A 25,096-nucleotide genomic window follows, 5' to 3' on the forward strand; every position below is an offset into this window, starting at 1 on the left:
CAGTCTGGTGAAAGCAAGTGGGCAGGAAAGAGAGTGTCATAAGTGTGCTGGACTGGTGGCGCTGGGACCGTTGAACCCGTTAGCTCTGGGTGGTCAGACGGATGAGCTGACAGCCCACCAGGAGTGTCGGAAGGGAAATCACCCATGCATAATTAATAAGGTTCCAAGCACAGAGTGTGGCGTGGGATCCCGCCGTTCTGATTGGTGACACAAGCTCTGCCAGAGCCACCCACCAGCACCACACAGATTCAAAATGGAGAAATCCCCCCTAAGTCACTGCTTTCAGAGAGAATATCTACATTGACCCCACACTTTTCTGTCATTTTTCGCAGGATTTGCTCCATCTGTCATTTACCATTTTTTATCATCTAATTTTCCACTTTGTTTTTTTTAAATGGAATTGAAAAATGCAGAATATCCAATAAGCAACAATTGAAAAGAAGCATATTCTGTTCTCATTGGAGAAATACTATAGGCACTGTGCAGGCAGATCATTCTTGATACATTGTGTTCTTATATCTGTTTGTATATATGGGGTACGCAAACTCTGGATATGCATAGATATTTCATAACTAACAAATTTACATAAATATATTCCAGACTAGTGACAACTATAAATAACTAACAGATAGGGTTTTGTTTCCATTTTGAATTAGTCGCAGCTTAAGCAGAATAAGAGGAAAATAGGAACATGTGAACAGGGTCATCCATCCCCTTGAACTGTTTTTGCTATTCAGATCATGGCTAATATATGTGGCACAGTAGTTAGCACCGCTGCCTCACAGCGCCAGGGACACAGGTTTAATTTCATCCTCGAGTCACTGTCTGTATGGCATTTGCACTTTCTCCCCTGCGTGGGTTTCCTCTGGGTGCTCCAGTTTCCTCCCACAGTCCAAAGATGTGTGGGTTAGGTTGATTGGCCAGGCTAAATTGATCCTAGTGTCAGGGGGATTAGCAGGGTAAATGTGTGGGGGCACGTGTATAGGGCCTGGGTGGGATTGTGTTTGGTACAGACTCGATGGGCCGAATGACCTTCTTCTGTACTGTTGGGATTCTATAATAAATCTCAACTTTAAATTTTTGTCTTTGCTCCATGACTCTTGATACTATTACCTGGAAATTATCTCACAATCTCAGTTTAGAGAAATTAATTTGAAGCAGCATCTACAATCTTACGAGGGAGTAGGTTTTGGAATTCCTTTGCGTCTCAAGTGCCTCCTGATTTTACTCCTTGCTCTAATTTTAAGTTTATGGCATATCATTCTGTGTTCCTTCACCAGAGAAAAAAAGCTTCCCTATATTGAATGTGAATATCATTGTAAACATGGCAATTATGTCACCCCTCAACTTTAAGATCCAAAACAATAAAATAAAATTTTCATTAGCAAAATACATAAATACTTGTCATGCTTCGGTCCATTCAAACATCGGCTATAAACTTCAGCCATTAGTGTGATTTTCAAGAGAAAAAAAAATCAATTTACCGCTGCTTAAATAATAGCAGACAACTAGCCAAAATCCTGCACAACGTACGCCAGAAATCACGCAGTACCTGAGGCACAGGCTGGAATTTTGTGGTGGTGACAGGGGTCTTGGCCCACGTCACTTCTTTTAGGAAGGCCCACTGCAACAAGGCACTTGACAGGCCACCAGCAGGCCTTCCCCAGGATCAAGGACCCCCGGAGTAGAGAGCAGTCAGCTAAACAGAGGCAGCAGCTCACCTGAACATCAATGGAGAGGTGGTGGTTACTACCGGTATGGCACTCACCACTGGCTGAGGATCATTGCTGGATACCAGCGGTGAGTGATTGTGGAAGGAGGTGATTGGGTTGAGTTCACAAGAGAGATGGTCAGCAACAAGGACAGAGGGAAGGCTTTCAGTGGGACCCAGCACCATCAGCCCCCTTCCCAATGCCTGGTCCCTCAATCAGGCATTGAGTGCTCTCTGTATGGTGAATTCTCTGTCTATTGCTGGGTTAATGCCAGTGACAGTGAGACAAAGCCCTTAAATAGGCATTCTAGGCCTAAGCTGAAAACAGGGCAGGAAGACTGTCCACGGGCCTTCCCCCCACTAACATAATCAGTACGGAGGTGGGATGATGGGGAGGTCTCTACTGGCCACCCTCCTGCCTGTCACCTACACCATCAATCAGACCTGAAGCATGTTGATTGTTGAAAGATCTCTTCTTTCTTCTATGAGAGTGGATCCTTTAATATCTCCCTATATCACTGAGTGTACAATATGCAAGCTGTTGCAGCGTGTGCAAAATAATCATAACTGCATTGATAAAACCAGGATATTGAGCAAATAAGCCATACAATACGTGATGTCACCCAAAGCACAAGACAAGTATCTCTGCTTGCCTCTGCTTTCAAATAAAAAAAAATGTATTCAGCTCAGAGTGTAAAACTTTCAGAGCTTGTATTGCAATATCACAGTTCGACTGCAAACTTCTGCTCAATACAACATTGCAAATCAACAGAGGACAATTATTTAAATATAAGGAGTGAACTTATTAGTGTGGAAACACTGTGAATGGAATTGTACTGTATAATTAATCAGTATAAATTAGAAACTCTTTAAATAATTACCTGATACAAGCATAAGAATGATACATGTACTGCATTATTAAGTTCATTCTCATCCTGACATAATTTACATGGAAATCCAACCCAAGTACAAGCCTGAACAAACTGTGCCACTTTGGAAAAATAGCTGGCCATTTCTGAGGACTCTTGTATTATGCCATAGCATTATTTGTAGTTTCAGCTGAAATGTTGTGTTCTTAATATCTGCCATTTTATGCCTATCAATTTAAGAATACGTTTTGCATGTAATTAAGTTCTTCTTCACATTTGTTTTGGAGACCACTGAATTGTTTCTACATGATGCTTCAAAGTCTCCCTCAAATATGATTGCAGAATTGGAGGACAGGAATACAGATTGCAAATAAAGCTGGAGTTTATAAAAATGTAGTTTTATTTTTATTTTTATTAGTGTCACAAGTAGACTTACATTCACACTGCAATGAAGTTACTGTGAAAATCCCCTATTTGCTACACTCTGGCACCTATTCGGGTGCACTAAGGGAGAATTTAGCATGGCCAATGCATCTAAATTGCACGTCTTTTGGACTGTGGGAGGAAACTGGAGCACCTGGAGGAAACCCCCATGGATACAGGGAGAACGTGCAGACTCTGCACAGACAGTGACCCAAGCCGGGAAACGAACCCAGGTCTCTACCGTGGTGAGGCAGCAGTGCTAACCACTGTGCCACCGTGCCACCCATTATTATGACTCTACAGAAAAGTGGATGCCAATTTTTCCCTGTAAAATTTCTATGGCATTTCATTCCTTTAAAAAATTCTGTCAAGGTTCAACTGGGAGCAGTCAAATAGCACAGATATCAGTGAGAGTAAAGGAAAGCATCCTTTCATGGAGGGTGCACGCTTAAGAACGCTACCAAACACTTATTAGAGACAAGCAAAGAACAAAGAGAACAAAGAACAAAGAACAGTACAGCACAGGAAACAGGCCCTTCGGCCCTCCAAGCCTGTGCCGCTCCTTGGTCCAACTAGACCAATCGTTGTATCCCTCCAATCCCAGGCTGCTCATGTGACTATCCAGGTAAGTCTTAAACGATGTCAGCGTGCCTGCCTCCACCACCCTACTTGGCAGCGCATTCCAGGCCCCCACCACCCTCTGTGTAAAAAACATCCCTCTAATATCTGAGTTATACTTCGCCCCTCGCACCTTGAGCCCGTGACCCCTCGTGAACGTCACTTCTGATCTGGGAAAAAGCTTCCCACCGTTCACCCTATCTATCCCCTTCATAATCTTGTACACCTCTATTAGATCTCCCCTCATTCTCCGTCTTTCCAGGGAGAACAACCCCAGTTTACCCAATCTCTCCTCATAGCTAAGACCCTCCATACCAGGCAACATCCTGGTAAACCTTCTCTGCACTCTCTCTAACGTCTCCACGTCCTTCTGGTAGTGCGGCGACCAGAACTGGATGCAGTACTCCAAATGTGGCCTAACCAGCGTTCTATACAGCTGCATCATCAGACTCCAGCTTTTATACTCTATACCCCGTCCTATAAAGGCAAGCATACCATATGCCTTCTTCACCACCTTCTCCACCTGTGTTCCCACCTTCAAGGATTTGTGGACTTGCACACCTAGGTCCCTCTGTGTTTCTATACTCCTGATGACTCTGCCATTTATTGTATAACTCCTCCCTACATTATTTCTTCCAAAATGCATCACTTCACATTTATCCAGATTAAACTCCATCTGCCCCCTCTCCGCCCAATTTTCCAGCCTATCTATATCCTGCTGTATTGCCCGACAATGCTCTTCGCTATCCGCAAGTCCAGTCATCTTTGTGTCATCCGCAAACTTGCTGATTACACCAGTTCCACCTTCTTCCAAATCATTTATATATATCACAAATAGCAGAGGTCCCAGTACAGAGCCCTGCGGAACACCACTGGTCACAGACCTCCAGCCGGAAAAGGACCCTTCGACCACTACCCTCTGTCTCCTATGGCCAAGCCAGTTCTCCACCCATCTAGCCACTTCTCCTTGTATCCCATGAGCCTTAACCTTCTTAACCAACCTGCCATGTGGGACTTTGTCAAATGCCTTACTGAAATCCATATAGACGACATCCACGGCCCTCCCTTCATGAACCGTTTTTGTCACTTCCTCAAAAAACTCCGCCAAATTTGTAAGGCATGACCTCCCTCTTACAAAACCATGCTGTCTGTCACTAATGAGATTGTTCCGTTCTAAATGCACATATATCCTGTCTCTAAGAATCCTCTCCAACAACTTCCCTACCACGGACGTCAAGCTCACCGGCCTATAATTTCCTGGGTTATCCCTGCTACCCTTCTTAAACAACGGGACCACATTCGCTATCCTCCAATCCTCAGGGACCTCACCCGTGTCCAAAGAAGCGACAAAGATTTCCGTCAGAGGCCCAGCAATTTCATCTCTCGTCTCCCCGAGCAGTTGAGGATAGATGCCATCAGGCCCTGGGGCTTTGTCAGTTTTATTATTCCCTAAAAAACCTAACACTTCCTCTCTTGTAATGGAGATTTTCTCTAACGGGTCAACACCTCCCTCCGAGCCACTCCCGGTTAACACGCCCCTCTCCTTCGTGAATACCGATGCAAAGTATTCATTTAGGATCTCCCCTATTCCCTTGGGTTCTAAGCATAATTCCCCTCCTTTGTCCCTGAGAGGTCCGATTTTCTCCCTGACAACTCTTTTGTTCCTAACGTATGAATAGAATGCCTTAGGATTCTCCTTAATCCTGCCTGCCAAGAACATCTCGTGACCTCTTTTTGCCCTTCTAACTCCCCGTTTGAGTTCTTTCCTACTCTCTCTGTATTCCTCCAGAGCTCCATCTGTTTTCTGTTGCCTGGACTTAACGTACGCCTCCCTTTTCATTTTAATCAGATCCTCAATTTCCCTGGTTATCCACGGCTCTCGAATCCTACCTTTCCTATCTTTCCTTTTTACAGGCACATGCCTATCCTGCAGCCTTATCAATAGTTCCTTAAAAGACTCCCACATGCCAGACGCGCACTTACCCTCGAACATCCTCTCCCAATCAACATCCACCAATTCCTGCCTAATCCGGCTATAGTTAGCCTTCCCCCAATTTAGCACCCTGCCCGTAGGACAGCACTCATCCTTGTCCATTACTATCCTAAAGTTAACAGAGTTGTGGTCACTATTTGCCACACGTTCCCCTACCGAAACTTTGACGACCTGACCGGGCTCATTTCCCAGAACTAGGTCCAGTATAGCCCCCTCTCTAGTCGGGCTATCTACATACTGTTCCAAAGAACCTTCGAGTACGCATTTTACAAATTCCTCCCCGTCCGGACCCCCAGCTCTAAGCACTTTCCAGTCTGTGCCAGGGAAATTAAAGTCCCCCACTACAACAACCCTATTTTTTCTGCACCTATCCAGAATCTCCTGACATATCCTTTCCTCCACTTCCCGTGGGCTGTTGGGTGGTCTGTAGTACACCCCCAGCATAGTGACTGCACCCTTCCTGTTTCTGAGTTCCACCCACAGCGACTCAGTACATGACCCCTCTAAGTTGTCTACCCTCTGCACTGCGGTAATATGCTCCTTAACTAATATCGCTACTCCCCCGCCTTTTTTAGCCCCACCTCTGTCTCGCCTAAAACACTTATACCCCGGAATATTCAGCTGCCAGTCCTGTCCTTCTTTTAACCAAGTTTCCGTCACCGCAACCACATCCAAATTCTGCATAAGCATTAAGGCCCTAAGTTCGTCTGTTTTACCCATTACGCTCCTCGCATTGAAGCAGATGCACTCCAGACCTCCAGGCCCACTCAGGTCATCCTCCTCCAGAGTGCTCCTCTTCTTAGCTAGCCTTGCCCTGGCCCCCAGCTCAACCCCAGCCTCAGTATTTACTGACCGACTGTTTTGTTCCCCACCCCCCTGCCACACTAGTTTAAATCCTGCCGAAACACTCTAGCAAAATTCCCAGCCAGGATATTTGCTCCCTTCCAGTTAAGGTGTAACCCATCCTTTCTGTACAGTTGCCATCCTGACTTGAAGATTTCCCAGTTATCTATGAATTTAAAACCCTCCCTCTTGCACCAGTCCTTTAGCCACGCGTTCAACTGTAGAATCTCCCTGTTCCGAGCCTCACTTGCACTCAACACCGGGAGCAGTCCAGAGATTGCTACCCTGGAGGCCTTACTTTTTAGCCTAGCACCCAACTCCCTGAATTTCTCTCGTATGACCCCCCTGCTCTTCCTACCTACATCATTTTCACCAATGTGTATAATCACATCTGTTTGACTACCTTCCTTTTTAAATATGCTTCCTACCCTCTCGGAGACATCCAGTACCCCGGCACCAGGGAGGCAGACTACCATCCTGGATTCTCGTTCACTCCCACAGAACCGCCTGTCCGTGCCTCTAACCATTGTGTCCCCCACAACTATCGCTCTCCTAAACCCCTTCTTTCCCTTCCGGGCCCCTGAGCCTGTTTCACTTTACCAACCTCTGCCATAACTGTTATAAGTTTGAAAGCAATTTTATGTCATTTAGCATAAAATCACCCATGGTTGTACTGATCCTGTTATCCTTGATCATGTTCCCAACCATTTTATTCAACTGACTCTTTTCTATTTTCTTAACTGACATTGTTTCAACTGATTTAGTTGGGTCTTTATGCTTGACATTCATCACAGATTGGCAACAAGAATTCCTCTATTCTCAAATTGTGCTTGAGGCTTGTCAATGTTTGTACTGAGGATGTTAAGTTCTGTACTTCAGAATCCAAACAAATTAATCAGTGATCATTTGTTTCTCTCTGCCTTTCACATATGGCACAATACGATTAGGCATCTTCTCCACCTTTCTTAATCCACTCATTCAGCATGGCAACTGAGTGGTGCTTTGCACTGCGAACCCTTACCGGTCCTTGGATCTTGTAGATGCACAGATGGAAGAGGAGAAAATTTGGCCTTGACAGGAATTGCCAAGCTACTTGATGTTAGCTATTTCACGGAACACAAGGGAACAGAAGCAGGTGCATGTTTAAAGGACAGCCCAGGAATTAGTTCACCATGAGGTCAGCTTGCATCCTTATTCAGCTGAAGAGTGCAGTGACGCAGACCTTAGGGACCCAACCTCTGAATGAAAGATAATCTCTCTGCACAAATGCACTGGGCTGTGCATCAGGGAGCTTTTGCTACATGCCAGAGGCAGTGGAGGAGTCCATTACTAACTTCCATATAGATCAGATACGGGTAATTGACACTCTCCAGTTCAGTAGCAAAAGCAGCCATGTAATTTTCCATCTCTCAGATGGCAGCAAATTTGGACTCGAGCAAACTCTTCAAACAATGCCTGTCCTGGTGCCAGAAAGTCAACTTAACCAGAGTGCTTCAGCAGTCACTGAGCTCCTGCAGCCTGTAGCCAGGCTCTATCAGACACCAGTGATTAGCAGTCTATGATCATGAGCATCTTAAGACCTCTGAGCAACAATGTCCTTCCCCCATGGAGAAGCATCATGCAAGACCGCTGGAGTAAATGAAAGAGTACTTAAACAGATATTGGAGCACATGCCAGTATCATGCATATGCAAAAGCTATAAAATTCTAACCTTCTTGTGTGCTGAGAGTGTTCCTGCATATTTGTTGACTTTGCAATGTTAGTTAAATGAATATTGTTATTTGGGCTGACATGGTATTTTTGAGATTGGAGAGACTGTAGAATGTTGGACATAATTGCCAATACATATGGGTCAATAATTGTTCAACTTGAAGCACTCTTCAGCCAATGAGTTGCTGCAAAAGTGCTCTGGCTGCTATCAAGTTTAAGTGTCCTTCTACTGCCTGGCCATCCTTTAGATCATCAGTATGCTCTTCCCTACCCCGTCGAGTAGTGGTTCAATGTGTTGTCCTTATTCACAGCAAACTTATATAGAACACAGCAAATCGCTATCACACAGCATACTCACTTTGTAGGCAGCATTGCAGAAAGATGCCTGACCTGACAGTCAGTGAAATGGTTGGTTGAAGACTTCAAAAGTCTGTTCAGTGAGGGCTCTGGTCAAGCCTTGCAGAACAGTTCAGGTGCCAAACAGGGATTCCTGAGAGAAATCATGAGCCATTTCTATAAGGCATAACCCTTGGGTAGAACTTTCCCAAAATTGCAGAGCGTTGGATCAGGTAAGAAAAGCTCTGGCTTCACAGCTGCCTTTCCTAGCCTGAACAAATAGCACACTGTGCAATTTCAAAATGCTGACAAGGATAACACAGCCTCGAGTACCCTGACCTCAAACTAAAGTTAAAGGCATCCCCCATGGCATTTGACAGGCCCTCCCTGCCTGCAAACCCACCCAAAGAATCTAGCCCAAAGAAACTCATGGTTGCAGTGTCCTTGACTAATAGACTGTTATGTGTTAATATTAATTCTTGGTAGCAGCACTAAGCACTATGTATTAATATATTCATGCATTTACCAGGTCGCTCGAGTGGGAAACTGCCAGAGTGAAGAAGCAGCCATGAATTGAACACCACCCTGTAAATAAAGCTTCATTATTTTTAACCCTCCGTGCTTCTTAGCATCAATTTTCCAATATACAAAATAAAAACTGGCGACGAGGATTTCGAACAGTGTTTACTATCCACCAGGGAGGAGGACAATTACCAAAAATGTCAGGAAAAGAAGAATTAAAAGTGAAGTTCTACGCATGTGCTCCAGACATAACAGGTGAGGTGGATTTGAGTAATGGTCCTCCACAAAACAATTAGCTGGATGTGTTTAAAAAGAGGCCAAAACTCGGCTTGTTGCCTTGTTTAGAAGGGAAAGAAAAGGTAGCTGTTGGAAACATATTGCCAAGTGTACATATAGGGAACTTCCTTTAGTAAGAAAATGACAGGGATTTTCATCTTCATGGGATCCTTTGATGAAAATGTGGAGCGATGGAGCTCCTTTACTGAGCATTTTGACTATATTACACAGGCAAATAGAATAGCAGAAGATAATAGGGTGTCCATACTCCTGAACATGATGGGGGGCAGAAACAGTTAATCTTTTCAGAAGCTTAGAGCAACCAAAGAAAACGGGTCCTAACACAAATTAACAAATCATTGATATTTTGCAAACACACTTGTCACCAAAGCCTTTGGTGATTGCAAAGAACTTCAGGTTCCACAAAAGAAATCAAGGGAGGAGTGGATTGTGCAATTCGTGCTTGTGATAAAAAGACTTGCAGAATATTGTGATCTTCATGATGTGCTGAATGACACAATTTGGGACAGATTTGTGTGTGGTCTGGAAGTGGAAAAGTGGAAAATGCTGTTTCAATAGAACTGGCTGCAAACGAAAGTCAACAACTGAGTTTGTGTACTTGAATACAAAAAATGTTGGCTGAATCGACACATAAGAATTTTGAAACTCATCCATGCCAACAATGTGTGAAGCCAGGTCATTCAAATGCGGAATGCTGCTGTAAGGACATAGAATGAAGGAGGTGTGGAAAAAAGGACACGGAGTATGCCTGCTGGAAAATAGCAAGCTAAGAGTAAAAATAATAAAAAGCCAAAACACACCAAAACAGCATGTAAACAGAATAAAGGAAGGGGGCTTATGTTGTACAAAAGGATTGAGAGAAATGAAGCACCTCACAGTCTAAGGAGGAATTATTACTGAATAATTAGCCATTGCTGGTGCTATGAATAGATATTGGGCCACTCCACTGCTGGATGGACAGTCAGTAAAGGTGGAAGTTGACACTAGGGCAGCAGTCTCGCTGGTGCCAAAGGCCGCTTATAAGAAAAACTCAGACATATTCCCTGGAAAGCCTCAAGAACAGTGTTGAAGGTATTCACAGGTTAAGTGGTTGCACAGAAGGGCCTCATTGCAGTAGCTATGCAACTTAATGGACAAACAGCAGATTTGTCTCGACATGTAGTAAAGGGCAATAATCCAGCGTTGATGGTTAGAGAAGATTTGACTGAATGGGGCTAAAGTCAACCTGATGACTAATGCAGAATCAGGGCTCATAAAAATTCTAAAGAAATACACGGTTGTGTTTGATGGAGAATATGAAAGACATCACAGTTAAATTGAGGATTAAAGAAGAAAGCCGAGAAAAATACTTGAAGGCAAGGTTGGTGCCCTATGCTATCAGGTTGAAAGTGGAACGACTTGTGAAGACAAGAGTCTTGGAACCTAATTGGATTAATGAATAGTGCCAGTTAAAAGGTGGATCCATAAGGATTTGTGGAGACTTTAAAGTCACCTTAAATCCAATATTATGTGTGGAACAGTAACCATTGCCCCACATCAATGACTTTTATTTGGGATTTATTTGGCAGGCAGCCAACATTTTCGCAACATTGACCTAAGCTAGGCTTACTTACAGATGAACGTAGACAAGTCATCACAGGAACTTCCGACAATCATGACACATAAAGGCTTGTTCCATTACCGAAGATTGTCATTTGGTATCACATTTGCTCCTACATTGTTTCAAAAAGCAATGGATCAGATCCAGAGTGGACTGAGTGGAGTCCAGTGCTATCTGTATGACATCCTAGTCACTGGAAGAGACAAAGAGGAACATCTTCAGAATTGGGGTGCCACTCTTCAGAGATTGGAAGATTATGGATCGAGTGTCTGGAAGGACAAGTGAGAGTATTTACAATCCTGTGTTGAGTATTTGGGGCATGTGATTGATGTCATATGCCATCACAAATCTCCTTCGAAGGTCAAGGCTATCACAGAGGTGCCTACACCTCAGAATATTGACCAGTTCACTGATTCCTAAGATTGTTGAAGTACTATGGAAGCTTTGTTTCAAACTTGGCAGCAATTTTAATACGATTGCATAACCTTTTGTGTCAGAACAAGAAATGGAAGTGGTCAGATCAATGCAATAACACTTTTGTGCAAGTCAAAAAAGGACTGCTCAAATCTGAAGTCCTTCCGGATATTTGTGATCTCTGATGCTACAAGTCTGTTTCTCTTCTTCCTGTTGCTCCCGTTCATCCTCCGCCTCGCCAGAGTGGAATCGTTGAAAGGTATTCCATGAAAACAAAATGCATTGCCAGAAGCCCCGTAAGAGTTTAGAACATTCCACAATCACTACAATAATTTAAGTAGTCTAAGTAGGCAAAAGAAAACGCCACATAGAAGCAAAATGTCTCCAAAATCTTTCGACTGTTTTAACTGAGGAGGGCCCAAGATCATTTTAAATATCACTGTAAATGGCAACTTCCTGACTTGTACCAAGTGGTACAACTTGGGAGAGAGAATAGCTTTGGGAATTATTTCACATCAATTGTCCCCAATTTACACATATTCATTCGTCCTCTGCCTAATTCTGGTGGGAGCTCTTGGCCACTAAGTGCAAGGTCCAGCAGAAAATACGAATGGATGGACAAGTCATGGGGTGTATTTCACAAGCAACTTTGGTCTCAATACAATTATAAAAGGGTGGGTGCTGAAACAAACATAGTCCCCAGTGGAATGCAGGATGAGCTCATTGTCTCAGTTCGAAGTGGGTGGATGAGCAGTCACAATCCACCATTGTCTTTCTTTCTTTCAGATTTGTCCATCTAGCTTTGCAATAGAAATTTTAAACTATATACGTTAGAATAGATAAGTGCTTGATGGACGGTGCAGACACAATGGACCAAAGGGCCTCTTTCTGTGTGTAAAACTCTGTGACTCCACGACTACAATGACCGCCCCCTGTTATAGCAGTTTTAATCCTCTGAGATGGATTTAACTTTAAAGTTCAGATGAATCTCACCAAAATCCATTTTTGGGCAAGTGGTCAAAAATCCCAAACTTATCTTTGTGTTTCAAAAGAAACTGGGCAATTTGATTGGATGACATTTCTGGTGCTTTACTTCTGACTGATTGGTAGCTTTCCTCACTCAAAGTTATTTCTTGATTGACACAAATAATTTTGCTGAATAAATGCAAACCTCTCAGCATCATTAGCTTCACTCCATCATGCTTCTTTGTCCAATGTCCACACATTACCTTTGAAATGAAATGCTACAGAATGATGCTGGATGCATGATTTTTAATTATTTAGAGAATGAAGTTTTGTTGTGTGGGGAGTATTGACTGCATCCATGATGCAAGTTCCACATTGTAGATGGCTGAATGACAGTTCATAAACAAAAACTGATCTCTTTCAATAAGTGGCTTCTCCAACCTCAGTTTCCAAATTTCAATGGTGTAATAACTAAGCAAAGATTGTGGTCTGAATTTTAAAGGGGTTGCGGTGGTGGGAACAGAAGCCTACAGGCCCACAATTTCTGGCTGCTGCTGGCATGCTGGTTTGCCAGCATGTTTTTGCCTCCAGCCCTTTTCACAGAAGAAGCTGGGTCAGTATTGGAGGTGTTGATGGTTGCCAACTCATTAGCAGCAGGGAGCTGATTATGCCAAGTAAAGGGCCTAAAAAGGCCACTGTGCCATTGCGGACTGCAATTTTCCAGTCAGCATGCGAGTGCCCTGTGGAGACTGAAGCTCACTTGATGAAGAGAGGTGGCACCGTGGCAGCAGAACAGGGGGCCAGCAGCCCACCTTCTATGGCCAAGGTTGAGAGATTGTCACAGATGCAGCTGTTGTCTGTCCAAAATGGGGAAGCAGTGACATAGTGGTATTACCACTGAACTAGTAATCCACAGACCCAGATAACTACTCTGGGGACCCGGGTTCAAATCCCACCATGGCAGATGAATTGAATAAAAATCTGGAACCAAAAGTCTGATGAAACCATTGTCGACTGTCATGAAAAAACCCATCTGGTTCACTAAGTCCATGAGAGAAGGAAATCTGCTGTCCTTACCTGGTTTGACCTACATGAGACTCTAGACCCACAGCAATGTGGCTGACTCTCAACTGCCCCTTCAGGGCAATTAGGGATGGGCAATGAATGCTGGCCCAGTCAGCGACATCCACATCCCATGAACGAATTAAAAGCAAGTAGAGGGACAGGCCCTCCTTGATGACAGCCTGGCAGTTGTGCCCTCTTCCAGTGGTGTCCCCTCTTTCTCTACCTACATCAGCAGCTCCCACCTCTGCCAGTGAGGGTCATCTTCTTGTACAGGACGGCCCTCCACTGGCCTTCCAGCCCTGGGGGCCTGCACATCATTCTATTTGAAGGTGTCTCCAGGAGGCGTCCACTTAATTGGCTGCCTCCTCGAAAATCGCTTTTAGGATTCCAATGAAGTCGGGAATCAGGATCAGGGCCAGGACCTTGAACAAACATTTAGCCCTCAAAGTGAGCTTTGATGGGAATGCCACACTTAGCAACATAACTCAGTGGACTGACACATGATCAGCTGGTCATGCCACTATACTTGAAACAAAGTTCATACACAGTTATCTCCTATTCAGTAATAAATGGAAAATTTGCTTCCTTCAGTACAATATTCAACAAAGATGATTGTGTATAATCAGCAGGATGTTTTTAAAAGCAGATTACTGTGGATACTGGAATCTGAAACAAAAACAGAAAATGCTGGAAAATCTGAGCAGGTCTGATAGCATCTGTGGAGAGAGAATAGACACAATGTTTCAATCTGGATGACCCTTCGTCAGAGCTCGGGATCAAAACAGAATGTTTATGTTCGGTTGATAAAAATGAGAAATAGTGCACATATAACACTGGCTTTCCTTTACTACAGCACAAATGCTATTTCACTACCCAGTGTTAGAAATTCCAAGCTCTTCAGTAAAAACACACACTCACATATATCTTGGTCACCACTGAAGAACAAATAAATATTTTGTATGTTTTTTTTCTCTCTTACTCCAATCAATTAGCATTATACCATGGCACAGTGAACATCAGGCATTTCCTCTGCTGAAAACAACTAAATCCACAACACACAATAAACACATAAACACAGATGACTGTATCAAGAAATGTACTTAACGCCATAAGACTTTAACATATGTGGTGTTAATGATTATATCACAATACCATTCACTTGTTTTGGTGATCCACCATCTTTCTGCATTTTGTGACAGGAATGACTAATCAGTTATTATTTTAACCTGCCCTGCTCATAGAAACATCGAAACTAGAAGCAGGAATAGGCCATTCAGCCCTTTCAGCCTGCTCCGCCATTCATTTTGATCATGGCTGATCATTGAATTAAATGTCCTGATCCCCTTTCCTCCCATATCCCTTGATCCTTTAGCCTCAAGAGCCAAGTCTAATTTCTTCTTGAAATCAGACAACATTTTGGCCTCAACTACATTCTGTGGTCGTGAATTCCACACATTCACCACTCTCTGGGTGAAGAAATTTCTCCTCACCTCAGTTCTAAAATCCTCAAACTAAGACCCATAGTTCTGGAATCCCCCACCATTGGGAACATTCTTTCTGAATCTACCCTGTCTAACCCTGTTAGAATTTTAAAAGTCTCTATGAGATCCCCTTTCACTTTTCTAAAATCCAGTGAATATAATCCTAACGGACTTATTCGCTCCTCATATGACAGACCTGCCATCTCAGGAATCAGCCTGGTTAAACCTTCGCTGTACTCCCTTTATTGCAAGAACATCCTTTCTCAGATAAGGACACCAAAACCTGTCCTGTTCATATTTTGTTTGCTGGGATATTCTGAAAAGTGACACCCTTCTATTTATTAAGATCAGCACCAAAACAATCTCTGGATTTTCTCAGCAGCGAGGAAGTTTTTGTTGCTTGTGTTTGAAGTTCTTCAAATGAATATATTTTCTCACTGACAGAAGAGCAGGAAGCAATATTAATTCTACCAGAACCGAGAATGCTCATCTGCTCTTTCAGTAAAAATGAACCACTGCCAGACTTTTAACTTCCTCACACTCCCTCTAATGTTGGCGACAGCACACTGTGGGTGGAATCTAATCCAAGTGATGGGGTCTTGTCCACAAGTTAAAGAGCCAACAAGAGTCCTCTCTGGGGGAAAACCTGCCATATTAAGTGCCAGTCAAGCACTTAAGTTCGTGGTGAGCTGTCCACAGGATCAAGGACCCCAATCAGAGACTGATAGTTCTCGTTTGAGGCAGATGGTTACAGCGGGGGGTGCAGGAGGCTTAGAAAAAAGGGTCAGTGAAGTGGCTCTCAGCGGCCCCCTCCTGAGAACCTGCAAGCAGTGGCGTCTACCCTGCTCTCAATGGTTGAATACCAGTATTCGTGAGCTGAGGTTCTTCCCTCTCCGGATTTATTCAGGGCAGAGGTAGGAAGGTGCCAGGTTCACATCCCACTTGCTCCACCCTGATTAAAAATACCTTGGGAAGTGCGCTAAATTCCATGCTACATCTGGGGCATAAGACAGTGAATAAAGTGTTCTCATGAAAGTAGGTTTTTCTACTACAAACATTTGTGCTTCCCAGGTGGAAACAAGACCAGTTAGACATGAATCACCGTCACAACAGTCCACCTTAATGCTCCAGGCATGTCTCCCATGTTGGGACCCAATTCTAAGCACGCTGCCCAGGAAAATTTAGACCAACTAACTTCAAACCCGGAATGCACCTTACTAATACCTGCTTGGCAGGTTGTGTGATATTTATTCATCACCTGCACAAGATAAACTTAATTAAATTAAATTGAATAGTGTATAGAGCTGGATCAAAGAAAACATCTTAAATAAAACACCACATTCAAACGTGAAACAGAGCGAATAATCCAATTACCAGTTCGCAATTCCAGCTATCTAAAAAGCTATTCTTTTCTGAAGCCAAAGGGTGCAGCAGAAGTTTAACTAATGATGCATGTCATGAGTTGCCCCATTTCAGTATGATTTCAGCCATTATTTTGCCTGTCTGCAGTTGTCTGAATTACATTTGCTTGTCTATCATTTTTATACAAAAATACATTTTCTGATTAGTTTGACAATTCACTTGAGGTGCCATTTGGGCACATTAATGCCTGTAGTAATTATTGCCAACATCAAATGAATGGAAATGATTGGAAAATCCCAGCTACTGCAGATAAGAGCTGCCATAAATTTGAGAATTATGGTCAAGAACAAGTGGCCATTTACAGAAGGAGAACAGAGAGTAAATGGAATATTGATAGCTTTGCCTGCTGATAGAGATACATTTATGAAAGTGATTTTCTCCAGATGGTAGACAAGATAATTACTACATCAGGTCTTCTCTTTGTATTCTAATGATATTGCCTGTCATTAAAGCTAACTAGCAAGCAGAGCCCAAACTTTAATTTCCCACCTCTCCAGTGTGTAAAATTATTGGAATCTACAGAAATGTATGAGTTGATAACCATTATCAACTGTCTCGAATATCTGATGTATACGCATTGAAAGTATTTCACCAAGTCTGCGATAACACCAACAAAAGGAGAATTGAAAATCAAACAGTCCTGATTCAGCAGGTACTTACCACTGAGAATTTCATTACTTTCAGTATCCATATTGTCAATGCAAGGTTGACAATCATTGTCACCATGAGGAGGAGCACAAAAAAGTACAGCCATCGCTTCCGCCACCCATAAATTCCTACTTGATAGACTTGTTGATTTTCAGGTCTCTGAAGGTTGTTATGTTGTGTTGCCAAGATATACTGTTCCCTTGTCATCTGCAAAGAAGAACAAAACTGTCAATCAGTATCAATTCCTCAGTTAAAGACAGCATTTTAACTTCAAATTATAGATATACAGATGGCAGGTTCGGAGTCTCGTGTAGATGTGCACTCGAGTTTAAATTGGTCTTAATTTATCATTAGTACAGATATATGAAATCAAGGAAAGGAGAGCCTCAATACATATTTGGAACACATCTCCTGGCAATTTTTGGGAGTTGGCATAACGTATACAAACTTCAGATTGAAGTCATTGATTAAACTCAAAACATAAAGAAAAATTAAGACCAAAGAACTGAAGTTCGACATTGCAAAAAAAACTTTCCAAAATAAACATGGTCTATGGATAATATTAGAGGGTATAAACGTATAAAGTGTTCTGAAAACTTCAAGTCCTGTCAATATAAAATCCAACTAAATTGCCCCAAATGTAAAATGAACTGTGTTTACTGTGAAATAATCAATCTGGTCAAAGATATACATCCTTTTCTAGCTTCATCTGCTTCTGGTTGGTGATGAAATATTTCCACTAAGTGGGAAAGCTTATCCATTTCTCATGCTTCATTTCTTGCTTTTAAAGTATACTTTAAAATATGAAAATCTATATTAATAGAGTATGGACTATCTATGATATTTAAATGGAGTATTTGCTGCTGTTTACTTAATTGTATTATTTGGATTACATTTCCATAGACCACAGCTTAGTGAAATTTAATAAATTTGTACTTAGAATGACTCATGTCTAAAGTCATTATTTTTTCTCTCAATAATTTGTTCTTGCAGCTGTAATCCTCTGCTTGAATGCATTAGCTCCTTGCTTGGGTACTATGCAAAGTCATTCTTTTTTGTAGTCATCCCAGCTTTTGCTTTTGTTGCTGAAGTCACTACAAGAGATTTCTCCCTCTACTTTGCTCCATGCTTTGTCAGATTTATTCACCAATTTCTCTTCCTACATTCACATTACCTTCAAGTCGACCCTTTATAAACTTACATAGGAACATTGGAGCAAGAGGAGGCCATTTGGCCCTTCAAGCATGCTCCATCACTCAATACGATCATGGCTGATCTGATTGTGGTCTCATCTCCACTTTCATGTCAGCCTTGAATAAATTTAAAGACCCAACTTCCACTTCCATAGAAATAAAAAAGTTATAGCACAGGAGGTCACTCGGCGCATCTTGTCCACGCCAGCCCAAGGACACCCAAGTGCCCTTTTTAATCCCATCTTCCTGCACCCGGCCATTAGCCCTGTAGGTTGCACACTTAAGGTGCAGATTCAGGTACGTTTTAAAAGAGTTTAGGGTATATGCCTCCATCACCAGCTCAGGCAGCAAATTCCAGACACCCACTATGCTTTGCATAAAAAAAGTTCTTCCTCATTTCCCCTCTACACCTACTGCCACTTATCTTGAATCTATTCCCTTGGTTCTAGAATTCAAAGAACAAAGAACAGTACAGCACAGGAAACAGGCCCTTCGGCCCTCCAAGCCTGTGCCGCTCCTTGGTCCAACTAGACCAATCGTTTGTATCCCTCCATTCCCAGGCTGCTCATGTGACTATCCAGGTAAGTCTTAAACGATGTCAGCGTGCCTGCCTCCACCACCCTACTTGGCAGCACATTCCAGGCCCCCACCACCCTCTGTGTAAAAAACATCCCTCTAATATCTGAGTTATACTTTGCCCCTCTCACCTTGAGCCCGTGACCCCTCGTGAACGTCACTTCTGATCTAGGAAAAAGCTTCCCACCGTTCACCCTATCTATCCCCTTCATAATCTTGTACTATTAGATTCTCCACCACTTTTGTCCACTTTCTCTCTTCCCCTCATAATTTTGTACATCTCTATCAAGTCACCCCTCAGTCTTCTTCGCCCAAGGAAAATAACCCCAACCTATCAAATCTCTCCTCATAGCTACACTTTTCTTGCCCTGGCAATATTTGTGTAACCCTCCTCTGCACTCTCCCCGGAGCAATTATGTCCTTCCTGTAATATGGTGACCAGAACTGCACCCAATACTCCAGTTGTGGCCTCACCAATGTTTTATACAATTCCAACATTATATGCTTACTTTTATATTCTATACCTCTGCCAATGACAGAGAGCATTCCATGTGCCTTCTTTACAACCTTGTCTACTTGAACTGCTGCCTTTAGGGACCTGTGTACTTGTACGCCAAGATCTCTCACTTTATCTACCCCTCTTAGTATATTCCCATTTATTGTTAATTCCCTATAACTGTCTGACTGCTCTAAATGCATTACCTCACACTTCTCTATATTAAAATCCATCTGCTACTTTACCACCCACTCCACCAACCCATCAATATTGTTTTGTAGATTGTAGGTATCCTCTACACGATCCATTACTCAGCCAATCTTTGTGTTGTCTGCAAATTTTCCAATCATGCCCCTCCACATTCACATTAAAATTGTGAATATATAACATAAACAGCAAGGGTCTCAACGCCAAACCCTGTGGAACACTTTCCATTTGTAAGGACATCCATCAACCATTACCTTTTGTTTCCTGTTACTAAGCCAACTTTTGCTCCAGTTTGCCACAGTACCCTTTATCCCATGGACTTTTACGGTTTTGAACAGTCTGCCATGTGGGGTGGGGTCTATTTTGCACAGCTCTGCACTCAGCCCCAGTGTAGGCACACAGCTTTGGTTTGACGTCTCTGAGCCTTCCTAGCAAGCTGAAATCATTGAAACCTTCTCCATTCCAATGGAAATCTTGTGCAGTGCCTTGAAAAAAATTCCAGTGACAGCTCAATGGATTCCTATCATGCTCCAGCTAACTGTGTTTATTTTCATTTCTCGTCATGCTTGAATGTACCTCGAGTGCCCCATTGATCGTAACTGCATGATTTCATCAAAACAATTGTGATTTGCAAAAGAGGAAGGTAAACCACCCCCGCAAAAATCACTGAAGTATCGGGGGCACTCTCCCTACCAACCCCCCCCCCCCCCCCTCCCCCTGCCAACCACCATCACGGCAGCATTGGGGGCACTCTTCCGTCATCAACCCTCCCCCATCACACATAAGCAAAACCCTCCACACCCAAGGGGCGCCCTAGGAGGACCACCCTGGCACTGCCCCAGAACAAGTTGGCACTGCCGAGTTGGCAATGCCAACCTATGCCAGAGGGCAATACAAGGGCACAGCCCAGGCATGTCCCTCTCTCCCTGAGGGCTATACTTATATTGGTGACCCCAACAGGTTGCCCCTTGACTGATTCCTACCTTTATACTGCTGTTGTAAACCTCACCGATGGAACGTCAGCCCAGGAATGAATATTTAGTTAGGGGCATTTTGTGGCTGGGAAGCAGTTTAATAATATGTAAATGTATTCAAATTTATTGAAATGAGGTTCCCATATGAAACCTGAACCTCATTATGTCACCAGTAAGGGGCGGGGAAAATCCAGAAGTGGGATCTCACTGGCTCGTTTCCCAACTTTCTTGAAATTTTGCACCTTTGTCGCCATTTGTTTCTTTCATTTTAAAACTACTTTTGACTTCCTTATTTAGACATGGGTGACACAAAGTTGATACATCTCCTGACCTAAATTTAGGTCAGGAGTGTGTGTGTACCATGTGTGTACCACATTGTCTGTACCTTTAAGACTTGATTACCTGTAAAGACATGCATTCCAACCATTTTCTTGTAAATTGAGTTTGTGTCTTTATATGCCCTGTTTGTGAACACAACTCCCACTCACCTGATCAAGGCGCAGCGCTCCGAAAGCTAGTGGCTTGTGCTACCAAATAAACCTGTTGGACTTTAACCTGATGTTGTGAGACTTCTTACTGTGCTTACCCCAGTCCAACACTGGCATCTCCACATCATCTATAATAATTCAGCTCCAAATTTATTTTCTTTGGTATAAAATAACACCCACTTAGACAGTCTTCTGAGGCTGTATCATCTTTCATGAATGGAAGCCCATACTTATTAACAACAAAGGCCTATTTGTCTTCTACATCCCCTTGATATAGTTATCATGAAACTTAAGTTTAGAATGAAACAATGGGCAGGATTTGTCAGTGCTTTGGAGTCAGGCTGGGAGATAGGAGAGGAGTGGAGGTGAAAGAGCGTGGAATGACATTGGGAGGGTCCACCGCTGCTTGGCTATTTCCTTGGCATTGAGAACAATCGGAAATCAGTGCTCATTGATCTGAGGTGGATGAGCAATTTACAGAATTAATTGAATATTTATTCAGGCTGCTGCAAAATGCCAGGAGCAGAGCAGCCCCTCAACACATGGAGGAAGCTTCACAACAGCTTCCCAGAGGAGGGAGGCTCCATGGCACCCATCCTCAGCCCCTGACTATACTCCTTATACACCTATGACTGTGTGGCCAAATTCCCCCCCCCAACTCGATTTTCAAGTTTGCTGACACCACTGTAGTGGGTCAGATCTCAAACAATGATCAGACGGAGTACAGGAAAGAGATAGAGAATCTGGTGAACTGGTGTGACGACAATAATCTCTCCCTCAATGTCAACAAAATGAAGGAGATAGTATTCGAATTCAGGAAGCATAGTGGAGAACATGCCCCTGTCTACATCAATGGAACGAATTAGAAATGGTTGACAGTTTCAAGTTTTTAGGTGTCCAGATCACCAACAATCTGTCCTGATCCCCCCCCCCCCCACCCCCCCCCCACTCCATGCTGACACTAGCTAATAAAGCCCACCAACACCTCTACTTTCTCAGAAGACGAAGGAAATTTGGCATATCAGCTACAACTCTCACCAACTTTTACAGATGCACCATAGAAAGCATTCTTTCTGGTTGTATCACAGGTTCGTATGGCTCCTGCTCTGCCCAAGAACACAAAAAACTACAAAAGATTGTGAATAAAGCCTAGCCCATCATGCAAACCAGCCTCCCATCCATTGATTCTGTCTGTACTTACCGCTGCCTCGGAAAAGCAGCCAGCATAATTAAGGACCCACCCACCCCGGACATTCTCACTTCCGCCTTCTTCAGTTGGGAAAAAGTCTGAGGTCACGTACTAAATGACTCAAGAACAGCTTCTTCCCTGCTGCCATCAGACTTTTGAATGGAGCTCCCTCGCACTAAGTTGATCTTTCTTTAAACCCCTAGCTATAACTGTGACACTACATTGTGCACTCTCTCTCATTTCCTTCCCCATGAACAGTATGTTTTGTCTGTATAGCATGCAAGAAATAATACTTTTCACTGTATACTAATACAAATAACAATAATAAATCAAATCAAAGATTCATCTGCTCCATGCAGATTGTTGAGGACAGCTTTATGTAGATTCTTTAAAGGCGTTGATTCTCTCACCACCTGTCAACAATGTAAAGGTTATTCTGCAAAAGTGAAAATATCCAATGGCTATAAGTTTATTAAAGGTGTTTACTTATTTTTTTCATTCTTCTCTTTTGCTTAAATATTTCTCAGTCATTCTAGTCTATTTTCTTAACTAGAGAAATGTGATAAGCTTTCATTATCTCCCAAATATATGTTGAAAGTTTTTCAGTACCTGATATCCTTGAAATAGTGTTTTAGCAAATATCCCACATATATTTCTAATCCCTGTTAAATTATTAAAATTATTGCATTCTTGTTCAAATACTGGCATTTATATTTTGGATTAGGTACTGATATATATTAAAAGTTTTTACAGTCTATTCACTGCATTACTTTTAAACGTTTCTGAACATTTTTTAGAAACCCATACTAATTTTTAGTGCAGTGAATCCTATTCTCGTTTCATCGCCTTTCCAACCAACTGTAAAATTCAATTACCCCTATTGACTATTTCATTATTTTATGATAGCATCAATGGCAACATTTTGTAGTTCAATCTCTAATCTTCATATGAACATACAGTAGGTCATCAGATTGCTTCTTTTGCCTAGAACTGATTCCCTACATGTTCCGCAACCGTGGGTTTTTTTTTCTAGTCCTCTTTAATTAGAGCTTCCATTACATCATTTTCCTGACTGCCTGGCATTCCCTCCTCCCTCTGTGCAATCATGCTACATTTTTTTGATTCAGGGCTAATTGCTTAGTCGGTGAAAAGTGGAATTAAGGGATCTAAGCAGATATGTTTCCCATGGTATGAGGTAGGTCATAATTACCATTGAAAACAGAGGCATAAATTTCCTCAAATGAGAGTTAAATTGTTGTTATTGGGAAAAATAAATCTTTGGAGCATATACCAAATTTAATGTTGTCAACTTTTAAACAATTAACCTTTTTTAATGTGCAAACAGACAGATTCTTTATCTGCTGCTGGTGCCTTCCTGGATCAGTGATGTCAATTACTATCATTTTCCAATAGTCCTGGACTGGCATGATGATAGTCAATTTAAACTAATGCGGAAGCGCTAGCACATCTGGTGTATGTGCTTGCTGTCATAACTTAGCGTGGTATTGTTCAACATATTCAATGGCTGGGATTTTCCGGCTGTTCACGCCCTGCTGCCTCTGCAAGCTAGGAGGGAGAATATGGCGCTCAGCTAAGTCTCCGTTCACTGCAATAGCACCAGAACATCCTGCCGACGTGAACAGACAGAAAGTTCCACTCTAACTGCTAAAACGTGAGCAGAAAATTGTGGCCCTTAATTTTACACTGATTTAAATTTTATGACAGGTGTAGTGATATACATCAATATACATATATACAAGTATATTGTATGTTATATGTTACCTGGAACATGTCAGTAAACTTTTAATATATATCAGTACCTAACCCAAAATATAAAGAACAATATTTGAACAAGAGTGCACCAAATTTTAAAAATTCAACAGGAATTAGAAAAATATGTGGGATATTAGCTAAAACACTACTTCAAGGACGGCAGGTACTGAAGAACTTTGGAGATGGAGATAGTTGGAGATAATGGAAGATTAAAACAATTCAACAGCCAGAATCATGGCATATAATGTAGCTATGTAAGTGGTAGATATTCAAGACACATTTATATCAGGCTGTTAAGCTTCAGGTGCTCGCTAGGTAAGCAATCCTAGGAAGGGGCAATCAGTAGTGGAGAGGAGGTAATGATCAGGAACGGAAAGCAATGATCAGGAATTGTTTTTATTCATTCATGGGACATGTTGTGTCGCTGGCTGGCCAGCATTTATTGACTGTCCCTTGTTGCCCTTGAACTGAGTGGCTTGCTCGGCCATTTCAGAGTGCAGTTGAGAGTCAACCACATTGCTGTGGCTCTGGAGTCACAATAGTAGGCCAGACCAGGTAAGGATGGCAGATTTCTTTCCCTGAAGGACATTAGTGAACCAGATGGGATTTTCCAACAATCGACAATGGTTTCATGGTCATCAGTAGATTCTTAATTCCAGATATTTTTTATTGAATTCAAATTCCACCAACTGCCATGGTGGGATTCGAACCTGGGTCCCCAGAACATTAGCTGAGTTTCTGGATTAATGGCATTGCGATAATACGACTAGACCATTGTCTCCCCTGGGAGGCAATAATCGGGGATGGGAAGCAATGATCAGGAATGGGAGGCAGTGATTAGGAGTGAGGGGAGGCCACTGTTGGGGGTGGTGGAGTCAAATGGTAGCCAGCAGAGACTCATGCTTTCAATGTGAAGCTGTGGGGGCAAGCCTGAATCTCCAGCATTCAGAGGCAAGTAATTTACTTATTTTATTCCAGACATTCTTTACATTTGGTTTCCCAGAATGCAGCCAGCAATGACACCAGCTGCCTCAGGGAAAAGCAGTCTTGCAGTGAGGAGCTGCAGAAAAGTTTAGGCTTTTCCGTCCTCAACACACCTGCTTCAAGCACAGATAAAAGATGCGTCTTGTTTGTCAGAAAAAAATTCATGCTGGTACATCGAGTTTAAATGTGTTACAAGCATTTCAAAGCTAATAGTGGAACTTAGTATACTGTCAGGTGGTGGGCTTGGTGGCGGGTAAGGCATGTATTTAGTCAGGATGATGGCATATCCCCTAACCCT

At 42.6% G+C, this 25,096-nt stretch overlaps 1 protein-coding gene across 1 annotated transcript in view; it reads right to left on the reverse strand.

The window, feature by feature from the left end:
• Window positions 1-17,128, reverse strand: part of sgcz (sarcoglycan zeta) — a 459,259-nt gene extending 442,131 nt beyond the window's left edge. The window contains exon 1 of the mRNA XM_078239226.1: window positions 16,931-17,128. Within this exon, the coding sequence (XP_078095352.1) occupies window positions 16,931-17,125 (195 nt within the window). The 5' untranslated portion in view covers window positions 17,126-17,128. The remainder of the gene's footprint in view (window positions 1-16,930) is intronic.
• Window positions 17,129-25,096: the final 7,968 nt, after the last annotated feature.

The sequence above is a fragment of the Mustelus asterias genome, chromosome 1 (genome assembly GCF_964213995.1).
Source record: "Mustelus asterias chromosome 1, sMusAst1.hap1.1, whole genome shotgun sequence".
NCBI classification, from domain to species: Eukaryota; Metazoa; Chordata; class Chondrichthyes; order Carcharhiniformes; family Triakidae; genus Mustelus; species Mustelus asterias.